Consider the following 23,799-nt stretch of genomic DNA (forward strand, 5'->3'; position numbering starts at 1 on the left):
TCCTGGTTGCGCTTACCTGCCTAATGAAAGTCTGCCATTATTGTGATTTATGACAGATTTTTGTTTATCCACTTTTTTTTTGTAATTTATATTTATTATCCACCTTATTTTGCCTATTCACATCGGCCAGAGTCCTTGGTGGAATTACCAGCTGTCAAAAAGCCAGGACAGGTTAATCCCTAAGGTTACATCTTATTTTTCTGCAGGTACTTCTGAAATCTCATTTTTTCCTTATCACACTTAAATGAAAATGTTCGAGTGGTACAGGAAAATGCGATGGTATCTTAAAATTATATAAGTGTTGTGAAAAGCAGAGACGAAAGTTAAAAAATATTAAATAAAATATACCGACTACACTAAATTACTCTAAATAAACACTTGTTACATCTTTTTGATATTTATTTCTTATAAGTTATACTAAGTTTCTTTTCCACGTTTGCATTTACTAAACATTGAAGCAGAATCTAATAGTTATCGTATTCGCTCAGCCTAATCAACAGATACCTCAACTTCCTGGCCTCCAGTCCAATGGTGAGTGGCTCCTCCGGCACCTGTTCGGTGGCGGAAAATATGTTGGCCGGCGTAAAGAGGCCGTAGGCCTCGCAAAAGCGCAGAAAGTTGAGGACCTCCTGCACGGTGGCATAGGGCAGGATGATGTTCTGCTTGGCCATGCCGGTGAGAAGCCCCAGGACACATCGCTTCACATGCAGCCAGGTGTCGGCATACAGACGGTTCCCAGACCCACCCTCCAGGGCGTGGGCGATGCGGGAGAGGCCGAACTCATAGTTGGATTTGGCGCAGTACAGTGTGCCCACCACCAGATTGACAATGCACAGGTGATGGTACTGCTTGCCCAGGTTGCCCTTCATCTCTTCGGCCTTTTCCACTTTACGCATCAGCTCCTCGGCCTCCTCGTTCTGGAATGTCATGATGTAGGCGACGCACAGGTTGGCCAGCACCGCGGCGGGTACGGACATGATCTGGTTGACATGAGGGATTGCAGATTAAAATTGGGTGCTACCTGATATGGTGTAGTCGGGTGTACCGACTGTTGGATACCCGCTACTCTTGTGAATGGCATTCTGCTCGTTACTGAGTTTTTAAGATGCTCGAATTCAATACTTTGACAGGATAATATTACTAGCAACATTAAGTGTCCGTATGATTATACGGACAACTCAGACACTCGTATAAATATTTCCCTTACTATGTTTCAAACATGGTGGCATTCACTTTGAGTACCGGGCCTTCAAATAGCAAATATCTGTGTGAATAGCTTAAATGTTTTAATCTCACATCATCTGAGTGCTGGCGCACGATGGGTTCATAAAAGGCAGCCGCCTCGTTGTACTTATCGCCCTGCATGAAGAGCACATGTCCTGCATTCAGTCGCCAGATGGAGTTCTCCGAACAGAACTCGGCACTTGCATGGAATTCCCTTTCAGCTCCGACGAAATCATCATCCCGCCAGGAGATCCAGGCTCGAGCCATCACCACGGGCAAGTAACTACGTTTAAAAAAGCGTTATAATATAACATTAAGTACTATTGCATTGAATATATACAAATCCCGACGGATGCCCCACTTAATGAAATGTAAATAGATGCTAGTAAATAAATAGGACGTTAAGGCTAACTCACAGTTCCAGTGCCTGCTCGTAGTCCTTGAGGGCATCCCTGAGTGCCTGTTGCTCATTGGTGGCCCTGACCTCCTGGACTTTTGCGGCCAAGCTGCGCAGCTTGCCTGCTAGACTGGAGGCCAGAGTGCCCAGCTTCTTCTCGGCCAGCTCGGCACTGGTTTGTGCGGTTATCAGGGAGTCCAATAACTCGTACAGATATTGCGACAGATACTTGTAGGTGAGGTCCGTGTGCTCCGCCAGGATATCCGCAGCAGTTTCGTAAAGTTCGTGCTTGCAGCAGATGAGCAGGATGTTGGCGAAGGTCTCCTTCGGGCAGGAGGGAGCACCCAGCTCCAGGAGGAATGCTAGCTTCCTCAGACCCGCCACAGGTCCTTGGACATCGGTTAGGGCCATGTTGTGCAATGTGACGGGATCTAGTTCGCTTTCGGCTCGAGGTGGAAGGTCCAGGAGGGCGTCCCTGGCTGCTTCTTCATTGCCGTCTTGAAATTCGATGGCTGCCTTGAGATTAAGTGCCTGAGTAATGCCCGAAATGGCCATGGTGATGGGATTGCCCACGCTCCTGGCTCCGCCATCGGCTAAATCCACCTGGGCACCTATTCCCAGCTCCGGATGATTGCGCATTCCCCTCTCCACAATCTCGGATGTGTAGTCCAGTGCCTGAGCTCGCTGTTTTTTCTGAAAATGCGCCAGCGCCACATTGTAGGCCACCAAAGGGTTAAAGCCACCCACTTGGAGGGCCGCCTGAAAGCGTTGCACCGCCGCCTCGTGCTGATCCGCCTGGAAGAGCAGACATCCCTCATCGTTGAGGGTTTCCGCGGTGCCACCCGCCCGCTGATTTAGCAGGCTCTGTGCTCCCGCGAAGTCCTCGCTGGAGTAGAGGATCGCACTCTGCAGCTGGAGACACTGCTCCCGGAGCTCATCCGCCTGGTCACCCATTTGCTTGAGCACCCGCAGAGCTTCGGCAAAGATGCCAGCCTGATAGAGCGACTGCGCATAGTAGAATCTGAAAGGATACGCAGAACAAAACACATTTGCATTGAATTAGATCCTTCTCAATCATACTGGTGCACTATACTAAATTATAGTATGTGGCACCTGTACTTGGCTTCCTTGGGCGCCAGCTGGCAGAGCTGCTCGTAGCAGGTGGCCGCCTCCTCGTACTTCTGGGCGTGGTAGTAGCAGTGTCCCAGGGTGGATAGACCCGCCCTCGTGTTGGCCGCCTCACCGAAACTGGTTATGCACTCGATCACATCCTCGTAGCGCTTGTCCTTGATCTGCAGCACTACGTCGTTCAGTGTTTGCATTTTAATTGTAATTATGTTACGGCTTACCAGATTATATATGGTCCTGGTCACATGTCCCTCACGCAGGATAATTCCCTGATGCAACATTTTCGCTGAGCTGTGCGTTGGTAAATGAAAAGCACACTTGAAAGCCCTTTGTTATGGTCGCTCGTCGGTGTTTCCATGGCGACCCTTATTGGTTTTCCGTCCAGTGTCATGGCAACGTTTTTCCTTTGGCAACCGGCAACAGTTGGTTGAAGCTAGGGTGGTTGAAACAGACAGTTTACTATTAAGTAAAGTCTTTTATTTAATTATTTTTATATTATAATTTTGTTTTTTTTTAAGAGTTTATCTTGTATGTATATATATGGTATGTTTAAGCAACCACATAAATTTTAAGCAACCACATAGAAAGGCAAACAATATCCATTCCCTGGCCAAAAACTCTGCGATAAAAACCAATTAAGATAGAGTCAAACGAGCGCAAGTGGCGCAACAAATCCATTTGAAATGTAAATGAGAAAATGTTCTAATTGAAAACTTTAGCATCTTGATGGCACGCTCCTTCAGCAGCTTTCGCCAGCTTTCACCAGCCCGCTCCTTGACTTTGCTATGAAAGACTTAAAGTGTTAACTGGAAGCTGCCAACCGGAGGCATTAATCCGTGCTGAAACCTTTCAAGCGGCGAGTTCAAGGAGCACTTTTAATTAGGTTTCCCAAGGAGCAACAGTATCCTTCGCCTGTGGAAATCCCACACTCACAACTAGTACCACCACTACTACAAAGCGAACGTGCGGAAATGCTAATTAGGTTCTGTGTCTGTCTGATAGCCGAGCCAACTGGGAGCGTGGAAAAGGCCAGTAGTCGAGCGCGAATGGAGGTTATGTGGTGACCAGGCTTTAGAAGTTTAGTAGAACCGGGTCAAGGTTGCTTGCCGTCATCCGTCTGGCCAAATGCGGCCAAAGGCGGCCACCAAATGTTGCACAACGGGTTTTGGCCCGCTCTCGTGCTCCAGCTCCAGCTCTTGGCGAAAATGGTTCAAAAACGCGACCATGAGACTCTGGGGCCAGCTGCGTCCCGTTTCATGGTGAACTGGAAATCTTGGCAGCGATACAGCAAATGCATTTGATGCCAGCTAAACGTTTTCCTCTCATGTCATCTCATCGCTGCTCGCATCTTTAGTTGGCAGCATCAAGTGCAACTGCATTTTCTTACAATGTCACCCGTCGCGCATTAGTTTTTCTCGATCCCGAGCCTAAGGCTAACCGCAGTTAGCCATAGCCACAGCCACTGCCACAATCACAGCCACAGCGACAACGCGGCGTATGAGTAATGCAATTGATGCTGGCAATTACCAGATATCACACAAGCACTCGCTCCCAAGGTGCCAGCAGCAGGCTGAAGTTCAAGTTTTGTTTTCTGTTTTGTTGAATTATCGCAGGCCTAATTGCCCCAAGACTCCGGCCAGAACACGAGGCGAGGCATTTAGATAATGTCAGATGAAGTATTATTTCGAGTATCGTTTTCTTTTGAACTCCTCGCTGTATTGGGTGCTATAATTTTCCTTGATGTCCATAAAATTTAAATTCATCAACGGTTTGGCGACACGTTTTCAAGATAAAATTTATGAGACTATGTATATGATGTATATGGTGATATACTGCCCCGTTTAGATATTGATTGTGATGAGCTTTAAATAAAAGTTATTTTTACTAAGCCAATACATTTAGATATTTATTTTATTTGTATAAATATTATAATTTGCAGTGCTCTCTGATAATTAGTAAATCATCTATTTTAAATTGGATTATATAAATCATATCTATTGGTACCAATCTTATCAGTATTATGAATGATTTGAAAAAGGAAATTCTTTATCGGCATGGCCCAAGTGGCCATGATTTTTCGAGTGTATTTGCCGCCTCGACTTCCGAATTTGACATTACTTTCCTGCTGCTTTTATCGCATTCCCTGTCTTGTGCCGAGCTCTCCCGACTTGTTTATGGCTGAAATTTTGCATTTGCTTGTCTCGTATTAATCTCTTAATTTTTGCTGCTTTTTTTAAGTTGCACTTGCCGGAGGGCTGCGTTTCAGGGTTGCCGGGTTCAACAAGAGCTCGGGTTGATGTGGCCACAAATTAACACTTGCTCGGTCCTAAAGTCTTGTTTCAACTGCTTTTGCTGCGGCTGCTGCTGCTGTTGCTGTTGCTGCTGCACTTTGGAAGTGGATTTTATTTTATGGCCAGACGGTGGAGTCAAGGGTTTAGTTAAGTCATCGAGTCAAGGGTGAAATTACTGGCTAGGTACTTAGACTGCAAAAGATCATTGAATAGTAGAGAGAGGGGTGATCAGAAACATTAATTTTCAAGAACTCTTACTTATATTATTCAAACAATATTCTACACTCCTCACAAATATTAAGTCCGCACCAATACTTGAGTCATAAATTCTTCTTAACTACCCACTCAATATTTTTCTTCACGATTTTCTAGACATTTGCATGAGACTGTCTAAGAAAACCTAGAAAATCATTATCGTTAGCTAGCATCTCTGCGCATCATCTCAGTTGTAAATTAGTGGCGAGAGAAAAAAACGACTAAAAACAATAATGCGGTTTACTTCTGCTGACCTTGTGGCACAATCTTTTCCTGTCCCGCAGCCATAAAAAAACTTGGCCCCAGAGAACTGACAATGAGAAACCACACAGAGAAGTCGAAGAGGAAATAGTGAAAAGAATCAAATCGCGAGCATTTCCTGCTTTGGAGGGAAACAAAGGGAATATGGTTTTCCAATTGAATAATATAATATTTTAGGCTGCTGTAAATGGAAAGCTGTTTAATAAGATTAGAATCAAAGCGCTGCGAACTTCTTCAAAGTAGGACTTTCATTTACTGCTTAAATTATTTCTGGAAAAACAAACTATTGTTTCATTCGCTTTAAAAGCCTTTTAAACTAATCATTTTGGGCTTGCAAACATAAATTCTATTGAAAATCCATAATAATGATAATGGGTGGTGGGGGCTGTCTTGAAGGGCATTTGAGTGCATCATGGAGGAGCTGCTGGAGCCGCTGCGATAAATCATACAGCTTTTCCCGCCAGCTTTCCCCTCATCTTATTCATCTCAGTTCGCTGGCTGCATCTTGTTTGGAGTCTACCAAGTGTGCGAAGTGCCAGAGTTTAAATTTTATAGAGAAACACACAAACAACTCAATTTATATGTGTATATATAGAGTGCATATCAGAGAACTGCAGCAAGCCACCGGCACTCTAAGTGCACCCGCTAAACACCTGGTGCCTCAGCACCCGGGTGTTTGTACACACTCTATTTTCGGCAATAACAAACACCCGGGTGTTTTGCATTCACAGATAAAATTTTAAATTTTAAGTAATATAGCTGAAAGTATTACGTTACATTAAAAGGAAATAATGAATAATACAAAATAATAAATAATACCAAGTACTAAATACTAAATAATACTAAATACTTAATACTAAATAATACTAAATACTTAATACTAAATAATACTAAATACTTTATACTAAATAATACCAAAATATTGGTGCCCTTCTCTGCGCTTCTCAAAAGTCCTACGTAAGCAAAATAATTTTTCTAAAATTAGTATTTAAAAAAATACTAATTGTGAGTGAGCATTGATGTTATGTGGCTGCAGAGGATATCAATAATGTAATTTCGACCAACTGGACTGGAGAAAGTGCCTAAGCTAGCTTTTTTCCAGGAGCTACAACCAGATATCAGCTCTGATGTGGAAAGAGCTTGAGGAAAGGGGTGAGTACCTGGGGGAAATGGGAGGGATGCTTAACTTACCGAATTTTGGCTGCGGCTTCTGTGGCTGCTTGTTTTTTTTTTTATTATTTTAAAAAGAAAAATTATACATTTTATTGGAAGAAAATATTAAAAATTTTAACAAAACAAGTAATATAATATATAAAAAACAAATGTCTATTTCGTGTTGTTTTAATTTTTGTAAAATGAAGGCAAAAAAGGAGGCTATCTACAGATTTTGGGCATAATCTATTTCGTTTTGGGATCATGCTATTGCTTACTATACTTTGTAGCTTCTAATGCTCACAAGTGTTTTATTAATCAGATGCACGCTTTTTTCTTTTTATCAATATTTAGGTAGCTAATTTAACAAGTATTGTCCTTGTTATTAGCAATTTAGATATGCAATGTATCAAGTCCATTAGTAGTAGATAATATTAGATGGCTATGCAATAAACATAATTTTATTACATCGATAAATCTTTTTTCCTCCTGCTTTTTTGACTAACGCATTCACGTTGAATGTGAAAAACACATCTTTGATTGCTGCATGTTCAATAAATAATTAATTAATTAATCAATTGTTGTGGTCGGTGTTTTTGGATTTTTTTTTGGCTGCGGTGCAAAGTTGATTGAACTTAAAATACATGAAGCTCATTTAAAATGTGTAAACAAAAGCCACAGCAGAAACGGATACCAGACCCAGACTTGTGTGTGCCAACGACATATAAACAATTTATCAGAAATAAATTGGTTAACAGGTAAAATAAACAAATTAAGCGCAGAGCTAAATAAATGCTGGAAATATTTGTGTATTTTGCGGTTTTATTGCAAGAGTGAAATGTGAAGAGTGCATTTAGCCCAAAATGCTTTTGGTCTCATTGTGGTTTTACAGAGTATAATTGAATCTTGGTACGAAATTTTGCATATTGATTTGGACAATTTGTTCAACTTTATAATTTTTTTGAGCTGCCACGAAAATCTTTTTCTTGTGGAAGATTTCAAATGCGCCTTTATGCAATTTTATTGGTAAATAAAATTGCACTTTTTATTTTATATATTGCGTTGGGAAGAAGTATTTATTATACCAGATGTTCTCCGTCGCTTCATTAATTTCGTTGCTTTTGTGCTTCTTTAAAGCCTTTCTTTAAATTTTCGACAGTCTTTATTAACACGCTAAAAATTCGGTTGAAAAATCGTTGCCTGGCACTGGGATGTTTCCAGATATTTGAGAAGAAGGAGGAGGAGGGCTAAGATTCAGTTACAGGTAAGCCAGGTTTTTGCCTCATTTGCGTCATGCAGTCAAAAGTCGCAGATCTTCTTCGGGCCAGTCCCCTGTCATCTGGTCAACTCCGATCTGCCCACAGATCTGGCCGTACCATTCCGTTTGCAATTTATTGAAACGAAGTTGACCTTGAATTTGGTTAAAAGTCTTTTAACTTTATTTCGCTCGCTGCGCTGGCCTTTTATATAGGCGTATATGTGGTTTTTTTTTTTGGTTTTGTTTGGTTTGGTTTGGTTTAATGCCGCCGCCTGATGATTCTTGTTGTTACTGCTGATTACTTTAACGATGATGTCCATAAAATGTATCTCAAGCCCCGAAGCTCGCTGGCCACTCTCATTTTTTTCGGCAACTCTGCTCGTGCGGGCAGCAGGTTTCACAAATGGCCAGAATGAATGAAATTCGCCGCAAACGAAACTTAAGCTGATCAAATTAATTTAAAGCTTGTAAGTTCAGAGGGCGAGTTCGAAACAGGGTGGAAAATTGATTGGGCTGGATGTGGGTGGGAAATGGCCGCAGGATGGTTCACTATACATCAGACTTTTGAGCTTTAAGAATTTCATGTTGAAAAATAAAAAGGTTCATGTTGCTTGTTTTCTATAACTATTTAAGTAGGTCATGTACACATTTCACTTGATTTTTTGTATTACTTTTCAAGAATTAAGACAATTTATGTACTTCAATTGAAGGAAATAGGTTTGGAATATTCCACGTGCTTTAAACATTAAACAGTTTCAAATGCAATTCCCTTTTGGTGCACATGTTTGTTTGCTGAGTTCTGTTGAATTTTCCCACCTTTTTGTGACGACGCACACTTGCCCCCCTTGCCCCTCTTGCCCGCCGAATGTTTAATTAATCATTGTGCCCACACGATGATGACGTATGGAAATTGTTGTTGTCGGGCCTGCTCTAGTATTTAATTATTATTGTTTTGCTTCAATTTCTTCTGCTATTTCTATTTCGATTTGTGACGCTGTCACCCCCCGAAACCCGAATGCTTTGATACTTCCGTGCAGTGAACTTGTTTTTATTTCATTATCGTTCAGACAAAATGTTCTAGGCATATATTTGTTTACACTCATATGTACGGGTATGTATGTATATATTGTATTTGTTCTAGATTCCCCACACTTTTCCCCATTTCTCTCTCTGTTTATGTGAATTTTCGAACATTTGGCTGGTTTGCTCGAAATGTTTGCTCGCTTACTGCGAGATCTGTTTATCTGGCTGGGAGAGAAGGTCATTGTCATGGAATTTGTTTATTTTTATTCCCGCCGTGCGCACTCCGCTTAGAATATTCATAAAACATTTTCCGCGCCAGCAAAAGTGTGTCACAATCTCTGAATTATTTTCGATAATTTTTATTCAAATTGAGTGTGTGATGTAGTCGCAGTTTGCGCGATAGTGAAGTGAAATATTTTCCGAATGCAGCCTTTTAGGTTCACTCAACCTATTCACAAAGAAAACGCGATGCGGAAATCAAAGCACAAAAAAGGGGAAATGAACGTGGGCAAGTGCAAAATGTTTTCTAAGTGGAAAATAAATGTGAAAACGCTGTGCACTGTGCACTGTGGGCTGCATTTTCCATCAAATGTGACATTGAATGGTTTTTACGGTGGCAATGCGCTATGGCCACCTTGCATTCCCCCCACCCTTTACCATTCTGTCATCGTCAGTCACTCAATCCGCCGCATTGTGAGTGATTTTTTTGCTTAATTATAGAACGCTCAATGTTATATATCAAACAGTAAAGTAGCATACAAGTTAATAAACAACGCTTTCACATGCACGGAAAAGGCAAAATTATCTGACAGATACAAGCCGTGTGTATATACATATATATGTATGTACATGCATAGGGTGGCTTCTTTATGCTAGATCTCGATGTCAACGTCGCCGTAGTCGTCATTATACTCATCGTCAAAGTCTTTAATGATTAATTTTCGTATTGTTCTTTGAATGCGGGCGCATCTGTTGCGCCAACGACCGGACAAGGCAAGTTTCCCATTCCGGCGGAAAGCCAGATGGACAGACAGATGGACAGTCGGTCACGTTGGCCAGCTGGAGATCGGACCAAGCCAACAGGCGGGCAAAAAACAACCACCCACCCACCAGAAAGACCGCAATAAGCCTCAATTAAATGAAAATTGCACGCCAACGGCATGAAAACGTAATTTGGATGAAATTTATTGTAGGCCGTCTCGGCGCCCATATGCACATATAGATCATTTCTATATGCTTGGTTATAAGCGTGTTTAAGTAATTCTTTATAGCTTTTTATTTTCCCATTGCTTATACTCTACAGAAGGGGAAGGTATGGAGTTCCTTACAAAATCCAATATACCACATTATGCTTTGAACTTTAAACATAGCAACTCTCTTATATTACATCTTAGATGTAACTTGTATGGTTTGATTTAAGCAAAAATACTACGAGTATCACAGAGTATGCGCACATTTATGTAAGACTGCAGTGCCTGAGAGTGTGTACCATTTTTTCGCATCTACTTGGCTACATCTGTCTGTTTGATGCATTTTAATGTGCAATTATTTCACTTAAACTTTACGGTGACATGGCGATGCGTGGCCGTAAAATAATTTTCCATATGACGACGCTCCCCAGAGGCCGTGCCTTCATCCCACCTCATCCCATTCAGAGCAGGGGGTGGTGCTTCCTTGGTTGTCACACAATTTATGTAGCCTGCCAACCACTTGACAGGAACTGCTCTTCGCTCTTCGCTCTTCGCCCTTCCGTTTCTTTTGGGGCCCTTGCCAATGGGGGCGACCCACATTGATTTACATATTTGCACACAAACAGGACGAGTGGGTGCGGTGGGTTGGGGATTAGGTGGTGGGATGCTTGCCTCGGCTAAACGCACATAACTATCAAATATTTGGCATTATTCCGCTTCTGCTGATATGAGTCAGACCCAAGAAAAAACACAAAAAAAAAAAATGAATGAAAAAGGTGGAGAAAGGCAAAGCCGAAAAGATAAGTCGGCCCATATAGACGGGCAAAAGTATCTTTAAATTAAATTTTGATGACTGGCCGGGAAGAAAATGATGTGCCAGAGATACCATTGCCCTTGGCCGTCAAATCGATGCGAAAACCGGTTGTGAGAAGTCGACAAATATTTCTCTCACAATCTCACTCACGCGCGCCATCGTATCTAATATCAAGTTCAAGGTTGCAATTGCCGCCGACCAGAAACGGGTCTAACTCGCCGATGCACTAATAAAAACGCTAAATAAATCAAAGCATCGACGGGCAGGGAGACAGGACAGCGAAGGGCTGAACATTTGTAATTATAAATTATAAAATGCAACAAATGCAACAGCAGCAGCGCAGCAGCAGGTTGCATTTTAAGCCAAATGCATCTCACGAACTGCACTGTACTGGATATTACGTATACGTTGCTAGGCCAAGCCCTAGAACGAAATTCAGAGTGACTAATCCAAGAGTGTTTTGCTTTTCAGTTGGTAATTGGAAGCTGCGCAGATTCTAACCACCCAGGTGGATGACTCAGATTGTGCTGGATTTTCAGCTAAATGTTCTAAAGAAATGTTTACCAGCATAGGTTTCACATTACTCATACGCACCGTGGCACACGGTGTTTGCATTTGTCGCTGCAAAAGCAATTCAAAGAAACCAAAAGAGCAAGAGTTTGGTATTACCAATATTGAAATACATGAAATGCATCAGCGTTTTATTTTCAAAGCATGACAAAGTAAATCATTCGATTTTTGGGAGGCATCCAGTTTGCTGTAAAATTTCTTTGCATTTGATTTTTTTTAAACGCTATATAGAACTGTAAGATAATAACATATTTAGATAAGAATAACTTTATTTAAATAAACGGAACGTTTATTTAGTTGATGTAAGATCGTGTGGCAAGCTTTTTTAATTGATATAATTATTTGGGAAAAACATTCCCACTAAGAAAAATTTAAACGGAACGTTTATTTAACTAAACTGTGTGCTTTAATTGCAGCTGTTTCCTAAACTATCTAGCGCTTAATGCCTGCAACATTAATGTTTGCTTTGCTGTCAGCTTTAAAAATTTAATTTAAAAAGAGCTCACCATGTAATTGCCAAACTAGAGCTGGCTCAAAATAAAATGTATAAAATGTATAAAAAGTGGAGTGGAGTGGAGTGCAAAAAGTGAAATTCGCAACAGAACCTGAACAAAAAGTGGCTGCCAAACCATTGAAACTGGGGTTGCAATATGAAGTGGGGTAAAAAGGGAAGCTGAAAGCCAATTGCATTATTACACAGCAAATTCTTTCTCCTTCTGGCAAAAGGTCTCTACTATTCCCCACCGTTGGGATGCATTAAATGCCATGGATAAGTTTTCACCATGCGAAAACGGTTCACTGTTGCACTGGAAAAATGTTTGACTGGCTTCGTGCCTTTTTTTCAGCTCTTTGGCTACAAAGCGAGTATTTACTTCGCACACACACACACTCGCGTATGGATGGGGATCTGTTGTGGTGTGGGTGACCATGAAATGTTCACAGAACGCTGCTCATCTGTATTGGTGTGGGTTGGTTCTCTCGGTTTTCTGTTTTCTGTTTTCTGTATTCTGCTTTCTGTTTTCCACTTCTGGACCTGCGACGCAGATTGACGCTTCATTACTGCGTTATGTAATGGCTTGTAAAGCTCCAAGTGACAAAGGCTACTTCTCTCTCTCTCTCTGGATCTGTAAGAGATTGCTCTCTACCCATGAGTGTGTGTGTTCGTGTGTGTGTGTGCAACGACAAGAGAGAGCTAATTCACTCGCTTTGGTCTTTCATGCAATGAGTGCATGTGAGATCATCGTTCACAGCCGAAACCAATTCTACATTCTGTATACGCCCCATGGGCCAGCAGCTCATCATCCACAGCACAGCCAGCCACCTTCATCAAATCCATCGCAATCATCATCATCATCGCGATGAATGGCTGTAGTATTTGCTCCGCTGACAAATTGCAATTATTTTGCACGGCATCCTTAAGTAGCCGCCAAAAATCAATGGTTTTATGTGTTGAATGAAACTAAACAATCACAAGAGAAATGTTTTCATAAAATACATCTAAGCACATTTCCTTAAAACCACATAAAGTTTAAAAGGTGTAAAACTGAATAGTTTTAATAATAAGCAATCATTTTAATGCTCAATATATTTAAAAACACTTTAATGCTAGAAGAATGCTTTGGAAGAAAGTAAAACTTAAATGTGTAAAACTTAATAGTTTAAATAATAAGCAATTATTTTAAGGCTCAATATATTTAAGAACGCTTTAATGCTAGTTTATCATCGACATAGACGCACTAGTAACCAAACATTTAGCTGCAGTAAAGAGAAATCGTAAAGATGGCGCGACAGATAACATTTGTTATTAAGTGGCCCATAAAACTGGCATACTTCCATCCTTAAAAGAGACAACGCTGCGTATACGCAACCTATTGACTTCGCAAGACTTGTCAACCGAAAGCGAGAAAACCAGAATTTGCATTTGCCACTCAACGTTTGCCAGCATCATTAACAGCGGAGCAGCGCCATTGCCACATGTTCTTCATTTGGCAGCCGAGCGAGAAATTTGCATAAATAAATACCAATATCTTACCTTCGCCGTGGAGAACCGACGAATGTATCTGCACTTGTTCTGGCCATTCGAACGCCGTTCTGGCGGTTTCGGCCCAAAGAAGCTGAAATTACTGGTGCCGAAATGTGTTTTCCAGCCAGTGTTGTCATCGCCGTTGTCGCAGTTAGCCTTGATCGTGTTTATTTCGGCAGTTAAGCGATACACGAAATAAATAAATAAATAATACATGCCCAAGAATTCTTCTCATGTTTTGTCGGTCTTTTGGCATTGCCAGGCCCATAAATGGCCCACCAGTTGAACAGTTGAAGATGGCGATGGTTTACTCAGTTCTTTTCGGTTCGCTTTGGTTCAGATCTGTGAGCTGGTGCTGTATGGTATTTGCTATTCGCTATATGCTATATGGCGTGGTCAGTTCTCGTGGGGCTGCCCAAAACGGAGGCTAAGTAATTGAGGTTGTAAATCAAAATGCCTGTGTGTGGAAATTTGTCCTTGAACATTATGTCAAAGTTGTAGACAACTGGTGGTGGATGAACGAGAGCACGAAGATGTTTATATTGGACAGATTATGACTTTGATTTTGGGAATTTTTTGACACCCTTTTGATGACCACTGGTAAACGGATGAACCACTGGACAACGACACAATCTATAAATCCTCCTAATCATCTTGTCAGCTGTTTCTAATCGCTTTATTTCTTAATAAAAACATCGAGACTAATTTTAGTGCTGATTATTTAACTAATTGGTGAGATAGATCAGGCAGCGAATTGATGATCGCATGATCATCATTTTTAGTGATTGTAAACGCACAACAAGTTGTAATGTAATACTCGTATTCAAACTAAAATTTAGCAATTCTTCGAAATTTGAAAAGAAATCTTTCCTTTTAAAAAATAAAATGCCTGTGGTGCATCGTTTTATTAGGCAAAAGTGAATTAGTTGGAAAAAGTGAATTAGTTGGAAATGTAATATATTACATGATAGAGACTTTAGATAATCTTCCTTTTCAATGGTCTTTGGTTTTTGAGAACCATTTATCTTTAAAGCGTTTATCTTCCATATTTTGTGTTCGGTTTCACTTTATCCGATTTGGCAATTGATTATACATTCGTACGCATTACAAGCTCGTCGAAATCTTAACGAATAAATGTTTAAATTATCATTTAGTCAAGCCACATGAAAAGTAAACGCATTTCAACTAAAATTTTCTCCCCATCTCTTGCTCAATTTCCTTTGGCATCTCCCTTCGAGCAACAGTTCAATCATTTAATTCATTTGTACATTTCATTTATTGCATTTTGATGTGAGCTGGGGCAAGGCGATTTTATGGCAACATATTTTAACATTTTACGGCTGCGAAACAGAATCCAAAAAACGCACAAGAAGCAGAAAGATTTCGGCTCGGATTCGTTTTCGATTTCGATTTCAGTTTGGTCGATTTGACAGCTGGAGCTGGTCCGAGTTGTTCTCTCTTTTTTTTATTTCTTGGCCGATTTGATATAGCATTTCGTTTACCAGTTTTGGGTCTCTCAAGTACAAACCACAAGACGAATTTGGTCATTTAAAATTGCGGCAATGTCTGATGGCCAGATGGATGGATGGATGGATGGTCGGATGGACGGATGGATGGATGGCTGTTGCTTGCTGGTTGGGCTGCTTGAATGGATGTTTGCTCTGTCGCTTACAATTGTTGTCATTGTCAACGTGTTGGCCAGCTTCTGCTCTTCGGTTTGTTTGGTCTTCTTCTGCGGGGCGTTTACCACCACCACCACCATTACCACCACCAGCAGCACCACCGCCACCACCAACAACAAAAACAACAAAAACAACAGCAACAACCGCAGCTTTGTCTTCGACCCATTTAACGGACCAGTGCACTGGCGAAGCCCTAGCATTGGACACGATATTGGGAACGTGAGAGTTGGCCAACTCGGCCCAGATGCACTCAAAAAAAATTTAAGTATGATTACTTGGTCAATTTATCGTGAACTGTTCATGTGCTACCAATGTGGAGTAAGTTATCCATGTGTTTGTTTATAGAAAGCTGAGTATTCCTAAGCTAAATTTTCTCTAAGGTATTTAATTTTCCATTCGTATCCATTGTCTTTTATCCTAACATTCTTACAGTGTAAAATGCAATTTAAAGCTTGAAGCTACCATCGATTTAAACTTGGTTAATCTGGAATCTTTGGCCGAGCTCTGCCCCATCACATGCAATCTGTATTGGCATTTATGTATGCAAATTTTCAAATGAAGTGTGAATTGCTCAGTCGCCGTCGCGAGTCTCCGACTGTCTGTGTGTATGGCCATTAAGAATATCAATTAGGCACGTTTTGCAGCTTGGCGGCAAAGTTCAAAATATAATTACAAAACCAAACCGAACCGAACCTAACCTAACCGAACAAAGCAAACAAAGCCTCGACTCTTACCCCTCTTAGTCAATTTTCCACTTGGCTTGACTCCACTTTGACTCTGGTCATTAAGCTGCTAGAATTTATGATTTCAATTGCAGCAAATACAAAGAAAGATTTTGCAGAAGCCAACGTTAAATGATCTTCATGGCTAGCCGTGGCAGCCATTTTCTGTAATTTATGTCAATCATTTGTTTGTTCTCTGCATTTGCATTTGCATTTGCATCAATTCATTTAAATTCGCCTGTGTTGGCCATTTGCTTGGCTCTTGAGCAAAAATGCAAGATATTAATAGGCATGAATGCTTGGTTTTCTTTGATCAGATAATCGAGAAAATAGTCGGTGAAGTATTCAATTAAATAGAAAAGATAAAACATTAATTTATATGTTACAATAAAAAATGTTGTGTGTTTGCAGAAAAATGAACTAATTTAAGACTTAATACAGGCATAATTTAAGTAAGCTGAATTTATGTTTATGACCTATTTTGGGTACTAGCAACTAAAAATAATTTTTAGCGAGCTTTCCGTCGTTCCCATTAAGTTCAACATACCAGCATACAATTTACACTGAAAACGCGACCAATTTCAACGTTTGATTTCAGCTAATTAGACCGATTTCATGGCAATTTTGTTTACCCCAGCATTAACCCAATCGATCCACCTGACATCTCATTAAAGTTCTTGAGAGATACCAGCAACGGCCGCAAAAACAGCAAATCAAACGACCTCCAATCGGATCTGTTCGAATCAATTATGCAAACGGCAGAGTGTGAAAAATCCCTTGCCCTTGTCCATCATGGTTAAACACGTTCTGTTAGTGTAAGTATATGTAAATGTATCTGTATCTGTATCTGTATCCGTATCTGTATCTGGAAAATGACACACTAAACCCGGCCGAATGATTGAGTATTTGTACCCAAAAGAGCAAATACAATTTGCACGATTTTTTTTGTAATTCGAGCGCGGCCAGCAACGAGATACGTATCTGCATGTGTTTGGGCATTTGTATCTGTATCTCTATCTCTATCTGGTCTATCTGTAGTCGCACACACTCCAGATACAAATGTATCCGCGGGCCATGATGGCCATCATGCTTGGTGACTCAATATGCCTAGTCGAGAGCCTCCAATGCTGTTTGCAGTTAGCTATTGTCTGTTTGCATTGGTAATTTGTGTATGCACTTGAATTTGCAATTGCACTCGGAGATCTTTTCACATCCTCACGCAGGGAAGGGGTATTCAAATTGAGAGCGATACTTCAAAAATATAATTCCATAATAATTCGGCTGGAAAACATAAGTTGTTTAATTTGTCAGATTTAATCCCTAATTTAAGATTACTCAAGCTACAGACTTTGATGGAGTATATTTATTATTATAACTTTACTACAATTTATAAACTGACTACATCGCTCAAGTTGATGCTATGAAAAATGTTGAAAGAGTGTTTTACTATCGACTTTTGCCCCTGTAATTTCTCTTCATGTCTTCTCACTTTTTTCGCTGTCCCTCATCTCTGGCTAACAGATGCAAATTACCTGGTGTTTTTTTCCGTCTTGAACTTGAAGTGCCAGCCCGCTGGGAAGCCACTAATTTGTGTGTCAACTCGGGGCGTGCCACGCCCACCTGTCCACCCCCGAAAGTTGATCGGTATCTCAGGTGGCCCACTCAGGTGCTCCTCGCGTGCATTTGCGGAGGGAATAGATGGAAACTGAATGTGACATGCAATTGTCATCGTGTGCGGCTGTTGGTTGTAACAAATTGAGGCTTTCGACGAGGTAACCTTGCGGAAATTGTTAGCTCTCGACCAAATGATTTTCCCAGGCCCAGCTGCACGGACCGAGAAAACTTTTCTGATTAGAATTCCTTGTGGAAGTTTCTCGGTTTTTTGATGTGGCTCCGCGTCTCGAGCAGGAGAAGCCAGAAAATGAAAGGCAAAATTGCTGGCCAAACCGCAGGGTAAAAATCTCCTGTTGCTGACCTTCGGTTGCTTATTAAAATTTCCATCGAAGGCGTAGGCATATGAAATCGAAAAAGTTCCAGTTTTTGGCCAGGCCAATTCCTCCTTGGCACTTGTTGACCTTCGAGGCAGAAACAGCAGTAGTAGCAGCAGCAGCAGCAGCAGCAGCAGTCGCTGCAGCAGGCGGCATAAAATTAAACACTTGCAAGAGCCGTGGCGACAATAATGAACAATGATGAACTCGATTAAAAGAAGAAGCTACCCTCAAACCAGTTGACCGGGCCAAAAAGCCAGGGAACAAGAAGCGAAGCGAAGCGAAACCAGAGCGATCCGAGATACAAGATACAAGATACTCATATAGTTGATGTGAATGTTGCCACATTGGATGCCGGCTGCCCAAAAGCAGTTCCATCCAATCCGATTCCGTCCTGCAACATTCTCGTTTTGCCACTTTGGGATTAAGCCTGAAATATGCATTCATAATAAGCTAAAGAGACCGTCGCTAGCTCCGACCTTTTTGTCAACTTGATTTCTGCCTTGGTTTTTATTGCATATTCTGCTTTTAGCATAAACTTGGCCAATCTTGTGCCCAAGGCCAGTCAGTCAGTCAGTCAGTCAGTCCGTCCAGTCGAGAACTCTCATAGTTTTGTATTTCATTCAATAAGCTCAATCCAGTGAGGGGTAGCTAATGGCAACGATTATGGTTCCATCAGTCAAGTCTTCCTGCTCCATGGAAACCAGACGCTGTCCTTGTGCTCTCATCAATATTCTTGTCTAACAATCAACCAGAGTTGGAAAGCTGGAAGGGACATGGTTTGGATGAAGGAACCCTACTGAATCGTAGCTATTTGTGCAATTAATTAGACATCATTAGGACAAAATTGGGTTTAAATGGGCATGCCATAACCTATGTATTAGTTGGAAATTGTGAGTTAATAAACCAATTTCCATGCCCGAATTCTGCGAGCAATTAAATATGAAAATCATCGATTTATGGCATTTCGAGTAATTTAATAGAAATTATTTGGTGCATTTCGGTCATGAATATAAAGGGCCTATTTATAAATAATTTATCGACAAAAGCGCTTTAATTAAGCTTTAACAGCATTATTTTCTATATAAATACTAAAAAATGTAGTTAAATTGGAAATGTAGACTGACGGGCATTTATAATCAAAATTTATTCCGGAAAATCACCAAACACCAAATTAACTATAAGTAATGAAAACTCTTGCAACAATAAATAAAGCACTTCGTAAACAATGCAAATCCCTAGCAATTCCTACCCCTAACAGCAACAAAATAATCAGCCCATTTAGAGTAGAGCTCGTTTTAGCTGAATTCCCAGAATTCATAGCTAATAAGTTGAATCTTTCAATAGATCGGTTCCTCTCAGGTTAAGGTAATTCCCAGCTCAATTTCCATTAGACGAGCCACAATACCAGAGCCGCAACCCTTGTCCCCACCAACCCTTAACCCCAGGGAGCCGGTCCAAAAAATCCCCCTTTCCCATAAAAATGCGACTTTAACTCATCGTGGCGGCAGCAACAAATCAGCAAAACTGCATTGTTCTGAACTTTGCTTAATAACCGAAATTCTCGCATAAAAAAAATCCACTTTAGAAGTCCATTTGGGGGACGACAAAAAAGCGTGTCTGTAAAGGCGGAGGAAAAAGTCACATGATTTAGTTGCCGTCCAGCTTCTCGCCATCTCGTTCGCACTCTTGCACTGCGGTCAAATGGGCGTTGCTGAGCAACAAAAAATATAAAAAAGCACTGCGAAATTTCCGCACAACAACAGCAGCAAAAAGTTATTGCTAAACTGAAACAGAAACACAGTGGTGGCTAATAAGCATCACACATGCTGCGCCAGGTTTTTGTAACTTCTCTTGGGATTCAAGCGCTTTTTAAGTTTTCTTTAAGCAACTTATACATATGTATGTATTAGAATGCAATGAGTTCTTAAGCCATGAAACTTCAATATTAGAAGGGTAGAAAAATTATGAACTTATGTTAATTATGAAATGTCGTTTAATTATTTGATCATAAATAATAAAGACATCAAATGACAACGATGCTTGCTGTTATGAAAATATTTAACTTTAAATAACGGGTTGATTACAAAAGGGTACGATGTTTTAGTTATAAAATATGTTTAAAAATGCTTAAATATTTTGCATATACCTGTATTATGCTAAATTCCCCTTACCGAGTGCCCACTGTACGGGCAGCCAGCAAAGCAGCGACTATGGAAAATAAATCTTTACTGCGCCATAAGACGATGACGACGGCGCGGAGCTTTTCTGAATCTAAAATGTAATGGAGAATCCGAATCCGCCTTAGCTTATCTCGCAGCCCTCGCTGCATCTGCAACCTCCAACCCCCGAACCCCGAACAGCGAACCCCCACCCCTCGCACTCTCCTAATGAAGATGATAATGAAATGAGCTGGTGCCAAGTACAAACCCATAACCACAAGCCTTTTGCTTCACCAGCTTCCATCCCCTGGCTGCCGCCCTGCGATTTCACAATCTGCAATCCGCTCATTTTACAAATTGCTTAGCTGCCGCCGCTGCAGAATGCATCTTTGGGATAGCTTTTGAGGTCAACTTGGAATACCCTAACAAATAATTAACAAGCACAAGCTTATAATAGTGTGATTAATATTCAATTGGCTTTAATGTCTGATTAGCCATTGGGTGGAAAGACAGACAGGTGTTTGGCATGTTTGCCGGCCAAGTTAATAAACGAGAAAATAGGTATCAATTTCTGAATGTCTTCTGTTGAAACAGAAACGATAAAAGCTAGATTTACGTATTTTTAAATTTAGTAAATGCTATGACCATACAATTTTTTTATGATTTTACTTTACGAACATAAACCGAATTTATAGTCGTTATAAATTAGCATTGTAATTTAAATTTCTTCTGAAGTTCTGTTCTTCGCTTTGTGATAGGAAAATATCTTTTGATAATCAAAGCCTAAAAGGGTCATTCGAATTCGAATTTGCCGATGCTGAGGCAAAGTTCCCAGTGGTTTTCTTTGGAAATATGTAGTTGCAAGTATTTGTTGTTTATTTATTTCTTTATTTTTAACAGCACTGCGGCTGATGCCATTGTTGCCGTTCCATCCGCCTGTCGATTTGTTTCGCTCGTTTCGGTTCTAAGTTTGCGTGTTGCATTTTGTAATTTTGTTGTTGTTGTTTCGTTGGTTTTTTTTTGTAGCTTTTAGTTTAGTTGTTGCCGGTTATTCCAGGGTGATTTTGCATTTTGTTGTTGTTTCGGATGCCTCCAATCCCAGCAGCGTTTCAAGGTCTTTGCACTATTTGTTTTTGCCAAGTTTCGCACACATCCCATCTATACTATATGGAATATATGGCCGGGGTGTTAGTTTTCTGTGTTGTGTTGTGTTCTGTTCTGTTCTGTTCTGTGCTATTCTATTCGGTTCTATTCAGTTCTGTTCTGGGGAAGAGCGAGAAGTTTCGCCTTGTGGAAATTTCTTCGCTGGCCCGCTCGTGTTGCAGTTTTTGCTCTTTTCCACTTGACTGACAATTTGATTGGCAGTTTGCTTTTGCATTTGCCATTGTAGTTGTTGCATTTGGTACTGGTGCTGGTACTGGTGCTGGAAGCAGCTCTCTATTCTATCGTCTCCCTGCGGCAATTATATTTAATTTTATTATTGAAGATTGCAGCAAGATTTTCGCCCCCAAGGTCAGACGTGTAAATCTTCTGCTGCTGCTGTGGTCACGTAAGCAAAACTTTTTTTTTTTTAAGCCCCCAACCCCGCAATGTCGCGCCTTTTTTTAATGGCTGGCTGCTTTTGTCGAGTTGCTGGAGCAATTTCAGTATTTTGCTGTTCGTTCGGCATTTCCTATTAGAAATTCTTGGCATTAATGCAGCTGACCGGTTGTAGTTATTTGTTATTGATGCTGCCGAAGTTGTTTTCGCTATCGCCAATTTCCTTTGTACTTATGCCAGCCGGAAGATCGTTAGCGTAGAAGTAGCAAGGTTGGCGCTGCGAGTGGATTGCATTGCGTATGCGCAATATGGGTGATTCGATTACGCATCCGCAGCGATGGCACTGGCATTTCGAAGGGGGAAAGAGATCGATAAGTATGTGAATACAACAATGACAAGGACAATCATAAGAAAGGCAAATAATTTTATGATTTTGTAAAAGCTCCTTTAAAATTGTTTAAAAGAAAGAGTTATGATTTGTAAAGATTATGATTTGAAATAAATGTTTCCCTATTAAATAAATATATTTTTAAATTAATATATTTATAATTTAAAACTTATATTGTGTAGAGCTTATCACCTAATCGACTGTCCGCCGAGACCTCGAAGAACTGGCTGTCCATAATCATTCGAATCGATTACGAGTACACTATGTACTCAGCACTCAAGTAACTAATTGCACTGCATGGCCATAAAAGAAGGAGAGATGGAGAGGGAACGGTCGAGAGGAAGGGGAGGGAATTCTTAACAAGCCATAATTGTTATATTTTTCAAGCATATTGCAGTCATATGCGTGTCGTTAGCTGGACGATTCTGCAGCAGCAGCAGCAGCAGCAGCCGCAGCCACAGCAGAAACATCATCATCATCGATGTCGGTCGGTCTACTAGCAACTTGCCTGTGCAATATCATCGGAATACAAAGCTCAAGGTTACGCATACGCCATGTGCGCCGGGCCAAGCGATGCGATTCCAAACGATGCGAGCGCAATGTCTAAGCAAATAGACGACAAACGAGCGCGGCAATGCAAACACGGACACTTGTGCGGTCCGTAGATAGAATTTTAAACACTCTGGTCTTGGTACATACATGGTGGATTTCTAGGGGTTTCCATCGGGTTATCGGCGACTGTGCCAGATGCCTTCTAGTGCACACACAGTGTCAAAAGTGTCACGAAGCCATGGCTAAGTCATCGATCGGAAGTTTTCTCAAAATATCTCATTCCTGCCACACACATGCTGCTAAGTCATTTTACTAAAAGCTTCCAAGCTCTTCACATAAAAGGCATTGAAGTCTTTATAAACTAAAAAGTTCACATTAAATATTAGTTTAATTTAAAGTTTCTTAAATAAAACGTGTTTGGTTGCATACGTTAACTGAATTGTACACCATAGTTAATATAGAAACAGATGATTGTCCTATGTCTTAGGACCCTATTGCAATTTTCCTACCCTATTTCCCCGCATTTTCCTCACCAGCGCGTTTCGTTTAACCAAAGCAACGCTAATTGCTTCGCTGAAGCGTAAAACATTTTCGCAAGAACTAATAAATGCAACTGCAGAAGTTGAGTACATGGCAGCCATAAAGAAAACTCAACTAACAACTGTCTTTACCAGATGCTGTCTCTGTGGCATCCTCGTCCTCATCTCTTGTCATCGTTGGTGGCCCCAAGGCTGCCTGAAATGCCCTTGCTGATACCCTTCCTTGGGCTTTGTGGCTTACAAGGATGAAGTTGTAGCAACCACCTTTAAATGTAAAGTTTAATTTTAGCTTATATCGAAGTAAGATTTGTATATTAAAATTAGAATTAGCGATGGCTAAAACTAGAATTAGCGATGTTTATTTATATTTAAGTGACTCTGCATTTCTGGAGCCAAAACAACGTTTACTCAAACCAAATTAAGCTTACACATATTTTGCAATCTTTGACAACTTTGTGCCCTGACTGCTCCTTTCAGCTTTCTGCGGCTTGTGGCTCCTGCTCCTTCACTTTGTGTCCTGTCAAGATTTTTAGCTGCAGGCATATAAAGTTGTGGGTGCAGCATGTAAAGAATAAATATAAGCAAAAGAAGAAGCAAGCCACGTGCCTACAAAGGCATTCAAAATTCGCATTTTATCGCCT

General features: G+C 40.8%; 2 protein-coding genes across 3 annotated transcripts; one reads left to right on the forward strand and one right to left on the reverse strand.

Moving 5' to 3' along the window:
- Positions 1 to 463: 463 nt before the first annotated feature.
- On the reverse strand, positions 464 to 3,178 carry LOC120458463 (tetratricopeptide repeat protein 30 homolog). Its single transcript, XM_039646115.1, has 5 exons — positions 2,971 to 3,178; positions 2,735 to 2,913; positions 1,641 to 2,642; positions 1,297 to 1,507; positions 464 to 980 (listed from the first exon to the last, which is right to left on the reverse strand). The coding sequence occupies exons 1-5, from the start codon at positions 3,028 to 3,030 to the stop codon at positions 465 to 467; spliced, it is 1,968 nt and encodes a 655-aa protein (XP_039502049.1). The 5' UTR covers positions 3,031 to 3,178; the 3' UTR covers position 464.
- Positions 3,179 to 14,667: 11,489 nt separating this feature from the next.
- LOC120458465 lies at positions 14,668 to 16,263 on the forward strand. Of its 2 annotated transcripts, none has more exons than XR_005617196.1 (2): positions 14,668 to 15,648; positions 15,701 to 16,263. XR_005617196.1 is itself a non-coding variant. In XM_039646116.1 (2 exons), exons 1-2 carry the CDS (start codon positions 15,149 to 15,151, stop codon positions 15,722 to 15,724), a joined length of 462 nt encoding a protein of 153 aa, XP_039502050.1. In that variant the 5' UTR covers positions 14,668 to 15,148; the 3' UTR covers positions 15,725 to 16,263. The 2 variants fall into 2 exon arrangements, 1 of the variants encoding a protein (XP_039502050.1); XM_039646116.1 differs by having other exon boundaries at positions 14,668 to 15,586.
- The last annotated feature ends 7,536 nt before the right edge of the window (positions 16,264 to 23,799 follow it).

This window comes from Drosophila santomea, chromosome 2L, assembly GCF_016746245.2.
Source record: "Drosophila santomea strain STO CAGO 1482 chromosome 2L, Prin_Dsan_1.1, whole genome shotgun sequence".
NCBI lineage: Eukaryota > Metazoa > Arthropoda > Insecta > Diptera > Drosophilidae > Drosophila > Drosophila santomea.